Here is a 6,000-nt window from a genome sequence, read left to right on the forward strand (position 1 = left end):
TTGTCTGTAACGGCTTTCCTGCCTACCTGAGTCACACAGTAGTCCATGGGCGAATGGGTAGCGCATCGGGTTGAGGTGCTGATGAAGCAGGGTCCGAAACCAACTGTCGGACGAACTTGAGTCACTGAGTGTTTGGCAAGTGCGCACAGGTGCCGCTCTTCAGCGAACACGCCGACGCGGCTCAGTGTAGGTGCTGAAATGGTCAGGTCTGCCTACAGTTTACAGCCCAATGAAGGAAACGTTTACAAGTTTCACTACGGCAAACTAAATCCTGTGCTTATTGTTTCCTTCGGGGCCTGTGCGTTGGGATTCAGCTACAGGAACGCTTGCGTGACCACCTGCGACTTCCTCCGCGACATAAAAGCTTACTTTCCCGAAATTATAACTCTTCCTTTATCCGTATTCTTGATAGTAGTTGAAATTAGTTACCACCTCCAAATTTTTTACTTTTTTTTTCTTAGCTTTGACTTGTCTTTCCACAAACAGCCCACTTTATTACTTTCTTATTCGTACTTTCTTCACTTGTTATTCTTTATTGTAAGGTTTTATCTCTTCTCTTTGCCTCCCTTAAAACACTGCCGTATTATTCAACAATACATTGTACTGGGCAACTACCAATGCTTGGGAAGTAGGCAAGCGAAAAGATGAAGAAGAAGAAGCCGCATGAATGCTACCCTTGGGCGACGCGTCGTATCTCGACCAGCACGAAGACTGCAGTTTTAGGGACTGTTGTCCCACGCTGTACTGGCTGCTCTGCTGGATTCCCGTAGCGCTCGTGGCGGTGCTGTTCTCGTGGGTCTACTACGCCTACGTGGTCGTCTTCTGCTACTCCATCGTGCTCGAGGAGAACGCCGTAACGGCCGTGGCCTTCGCTCTGGTCTTCCACCTGCTGCTCTTCTTGTGCCTATGGTATTTTCACACCGTTCCCGTTATTTACTTACTGGGAGTAGTCATTATCACATCTTTATAGGTGTGATTTACAAAATCCATACGAACAAATTATTCAGTCTTAACTATTCATCTAGCGACAAGTTCAGTGTGTAGACCACGGTGTACACCGTGATGTGGACAAGTGCAGTGCATTGTTTCAACTGATAGGCTGCTTAACGAGCTTGCTGATACTTGAACAAAGAGATCGCTTGTGCGAAAATTTTTTTCTTACCGGCGAAGCGCAAGGCGCGTATCCTAAAAAACTACACAGAAACAGCGCTTCTAAACCGCTATGAACTTCATGGTGTACGCCACGAACTGAACAGCTAGAATTGAAGCCCAACATCAGTAGGTAGGTGATGTAACCTGCGCAAGAGGTGACACAGAAGAGAAGAATGGCGACAAAGGCAATTAAGCGCTGACTTCAAACTGGCGTTTATTACAGAAAGGCATGAATATATAACATCGCGTATTTGATCAGAATAAGATATAGTTGTACAAGTTAACATTAGCGCCACAAATCAACAAGATAGCACCAACGCCTAAGGCGGCCCCTTTCTTGTGTTCTGTGTCATCTCCTGCGCCGATTACATCATCATGGAATACCCACTAGCCCGTTCACACACCTTGCACCAATACGTAGCTCCAGCTCGCACCTCGCAAGCGCATTTTGTTACGACGCTCATTGTGATATGCGTAGAATACATGCAGTAGAACGGACAACTGGGCTAGTGGGTACGGATTCAGTTTGATCATGCTTGCACAGTGCACAACAAACACCAGGTATAGTAAACGTGGCCGGTGCCAACTCACAATTGAGCCGAGCTACACACAGCGCAACTGAACCTTACGACGCGTGCATGAAGAGCGAAAAAAGACGACAGATGAATGGAAGAGCGCCGTCGTTAGCCACGCCGTGCGTCACCGCGTAAACGCAGATAATGTGATGACTCTAATCGAACATCTGTGCACAAATCATGCGAGATGTCACATCAGTTATGTACCAATTTATCTAGTTATGAGTGTACATGAGTTATGTGCATAACTCCAAGCAGTGAGTGAGGGTCTGTGCCGTTTGCTTTGTAGTCATTGTCATTTCTTACGCAGCCGTACTCAAAATGAGCAGTATTCGTGACCGGTTAAAGCAAATGCTCAGTGAAGAGCAAATTGGCCTCCTTCGGACCATGAATATGGCCTTGCCAAGAACTGGGTTGTTCTTCATGCATCTTACATCGTGCACGCGGAACGCATCACTCACCGTACCAGTGGTTCGCAGCACGTCACACGCTCGCGTGCAGTACTACTCTTTCTTTCGTCTCGTTCTGTGCTAGAACTGCCAAACAATGGAATGACCGCCCAGTTAACATTGTTGCCATTGCTTGCCCGCCCTTTCTTCAAATGAGACTGATCACTTTGTATGTAGTTATTGTTGCGTAAACTTGAAAAAATATGCAAAGCCTAACCCTGATGCACTACTCCCTCCGGAGGCCTTTAAGGACAATAAACTAAGCTGCACAGGTGTTAGGAGTCAACGCAAACCGAACCTCACTTCTCGCCATGCTGCCCTTCTCATATGGCAATTACTGTTGCCACAAAAACCATTAACTACATCTTTTCACCAATAATTTCCTGGCCAAACAAAATATCTACTTCATAGGGCAGGTGAGGGCATACGTCCGCGTTGACTAGAAAAGAGGACATGTGAGTGCACTAAATGGGTGTACGCAATTTTTTCAACTTTAATAAAAGACCCATAACAGCACTATCGAGCTCATTTCAGGGTCACTCAATAAATGATCTCATTTTTAGCTCCAACGTGCTGCTTCCAATAACCACAAGATTTTGTAATGTTTGCTTGCGATATAATTCACTGAACGCAGCGCTATTATTTGAACCATTTATACCCCTTTAATGCTCTCTTGCGGCGAAGTATTGTGCGTTAGAAACATCTGCTTCGTTTGGCGACTAAACGCTTTTAAAACAATCTCGATGACGACCATACGCTGGCAACGCCTGCGAACATTGTTTAATATCGCATGGCGTTAAAAGGACATTTAATCAGATTCAATAGGAATTTTTCTTCAGTCAACTATGTTTCGGAGCTGGACACTCTTAGTTCCTATCACTCAGAACCCCCCGCTTGTTTCGTTGATTTTCTTTTTTCGTGTCCGCATATGATTCATAAAAAAGCAATGTTCGGTAAGCCTTTGAGGAAGAAATGAATTATATATAAGAATAGTACTTTAAAAAATTTTATAGAATATTCACTTAAAAAGAAGCTACATGCGTCTTAGTCTTTTGTTAGTTTTTACCCGAGGCCCTTATATATATCGCAACTGTTGAATGAAAAACAGTTCGCACTGGCCTTATCAAAAACGCTGGCACGAATCTTCACTGGGCCCACTGGATGCGAACCTGCAGGTCATTCGCGCTGACCACGCTCTCGGCCCCGATCGCCGTGCCGCTTCCGTACCAGCTGAGCGCAGGCGAGCAGCAAGCCCTGTCCAGCTGCCGCCGCAACGAAATCGCGCACCACCGCCTGCTGGACATGTTGGCCCTGCAGCGCGGCATCCTCACGGTGGGCGCCGACGGGTGCGTGCGCATCTGCGAGCCGTGCGGCCTCGTCAAGCCGGACCGCTGCCACCACTGCTCCACGTGCCGAAAGTGGGCGCTCGTTGCTTGCATTGTGGAGGCTGTTTGTTCATGGAAGCACTTTGGCGAGGCACCGCTGTATGGGGATAATTTAAGGCGTTCACGCTGAGCCTCGCACGAGACGTCACTCGAAACTTCGCAAGCAATTTGTATAGGCAGCCTACAAGAACTGATACATGAGCCATACATATGCAGCATGCGTAATAGATAGAAAATACGTATCGAAAATTGCATAGACAACTAATAACAATAGTTGGTGGTCACTACTTAAGAATCTAGAGCAAGACAATTGCGCGGTCCAGCCGTTTGTAACCGCTCTACGCGTACTACGGAGCATAACCGATTTCTCAGGCAGAAGCGCTGGAGGCGCAAGTTGCAATTAAAATTTACTTTATTTTTTGTGACGGCCGGGGCTGCGAGTGGGTTTCGCGTTCAGCCATTGCGCAACCCGACGTGCGTCGCGTGGTTGGTCTTGAAAAGCAGATACCGCACTCGCCGCCGCAACTCCCTGACACTGTCAGTTTAGGATATGTTGCGCAAGAACAGTTTGGATCTTTAATGGTTTCATCCCTACACGCCAGCTTACGCCTTCCAGTTCTGTAAGCGTACACAAGAACTCGATAGGCATTCACGATAGTGGCCGGCTGATTGCCCGCGGAGCCAAATACCACTTCACGCACGTGGCTATCGATCCAGCCCTTGCACGTCATATCACACTCGATCGCCGATGCTGTCTATTGATACAACCATTTTAACAGCGAGCGTCCTGCAACGGCTTGCCGCCGGCAACGGCCGTTGGATATAGGCCTACCACCCGTGGTTCGTATGAGCCGGCGAAGAAAGTTGCGGTTCGGTGCAGAGTGCGGAGGTATGATGATGATGATAGTGTCGTCGCCGGCAGGACAATTAGTGTCATCTGTAGAACTTAACGAGCATGAGGGATGCGCCTGACGCAAAGTAATATCTTTTTTTTAAATTTTATTTCAAAAGTTCGCTAAGTTGGTTGCATGCACTATGAGAGGACGGGCCTTAAGTGACTAAGAGTGAACAGCTGGTTTCGTGAAAGTTGGCCTACTTTTATGCCGTTGTGTTGCAAAGTATTGCAAGCATTCCAATCCATTTCTTCAGCAATTCACTTATGTTCCTGTGTCAATGATCCGTGTGTTTGGACCCCGCGAGATAATTCTTACAGTGGAAGTAAAAATGTCGACGTTCTTTCAAACCATAAGGTCGCTCGGGACAAAGGCACACTAATACTGCACGTTATTCCCTCGCCCAGGCCTGATTGCTAATAATCATTCCATGTATTGTTCTATGCACGCCAAAATAAAGCGCAGCAAACAGCTTTCGCCGCAGAGCTAATCGGATACACGTTTTTTTTTTTTGTTATTGCAACAAGTGGTGTCCCGTCAAGTGTCCCAGACTGACGTGTCTGGTTATCCAAATAAATTTTGTTCTTTGCCTCTGCAGGTGCATCCCGAAGATGGATCACCACTGTCCGTGGTTCAACAACTGCGTCCACTTCGGCAACTACAAGTTCTTCCTGCTCACGCTCTTCTACGCGGTGGCGCTGTCGGTCTACGGCGTCGCCACAGTAGGCACCCACGAAGCCAAAGCGTGGCTCAGCGCATCCACAACGCCGTCCTCTTTGCACCTGACACTCGTGAGTCTTCTCGGAGCGCTGCTGACGTTCGGTCTGGGCAGCTTCCTGAGCGCGCACATCTCCATGCTGCTGAGCAACGAGACCACCCTGGAGGACATGCGGGGCCCAGTGTTCCGAAACCCCGAGGACTCGTTCGACGTCGGCCGCTACCACAACTTCGTCCAAGTGTTCGGTCCGCGGGTGTCACTGTGGATGGCGCCGGTGTTCACGAGCATCGGTGACGGGGTGCGATTCCCGACCAAGTTGCACCCTGTGTTGGAGGTTTCACAGACGCTGCCGGTGCTGGCGGACGCTCGGATAACGGCTCGCGATGCCTCCCCTGGAGTGGTTCGACCAGCACGGTTGCCTACAGATTCCCTGCGTGGCTCCAGTCCCACACCTACACTGTCTGCAAGCATGTAGCCGACACTTATCTAATACTTCCTGCTCACAAGTTATTAGCTACGTATTAAAAAAAACATTCCGCTCTATTCTTTTATATACGAAATAAAAGATTGCGACCTAACTTATACCACGATGACAGTCGACAGTAATGCAAATAGCGAGCCAGTAATGTAGCGGCATCATTTTAACACATGTAGTGGAAATCCTGATACTTTCGTTGATTCGGTTACATGCCGCATACTTCGATATACTCTCACTTTGCTGTGGCGCTCGCTTGCCAAGCACTCCCATGAGCACGAAGGCATGACAACGGCTGTATCACATCGATGCAGTGACGATAGATCGACGAAGGTGGAATCATATCGATGGAA

At 48.0% G+C, this 6,000-nt stretch overlaps 1 protein-coding gene across 1 annotated transcript; it reads left to right on the forward strand.

Annotated features, from left to right (window-relative positions):
* Positions 1–667: 667 nt before the first annotated feature.
* Positions 668–5,703, forward strand: LOC142586100 (palmitoyltransferase ZDHHC15A-like). The gene is made up of 3 exons (XM_075697357.1): positions 668–909; positions 3,352–3,594; positions 5,053–5,703. Exons 1-3 carry the CDS (start codon positions 668–670, stop codon positions 5,645–5,647), a joined length of 1,080 nt encoding a protein of 359 aa, XP_075553472.1. The 3' UTR covers positions 5,648–5,703.
* Positions 5,704–6,000: the final 297 nt, after the last annotated feature.

The sequence above is a fragment of the Dermacentor variabilis genome, chromosome 6 (assembly GCF_050947875.1).
Source record: "Dermacentor variabilis isolate Ectoservices chromosome 6, ASM5094787v1, whole genome shotgun sequence".
Taxonomy (NCBI): Eukaryota; Metazoa; Arthropoda; class Arachnida; order Ixodida; family Ixodidae; genus Dermacentor; species Dermacentor variabilis.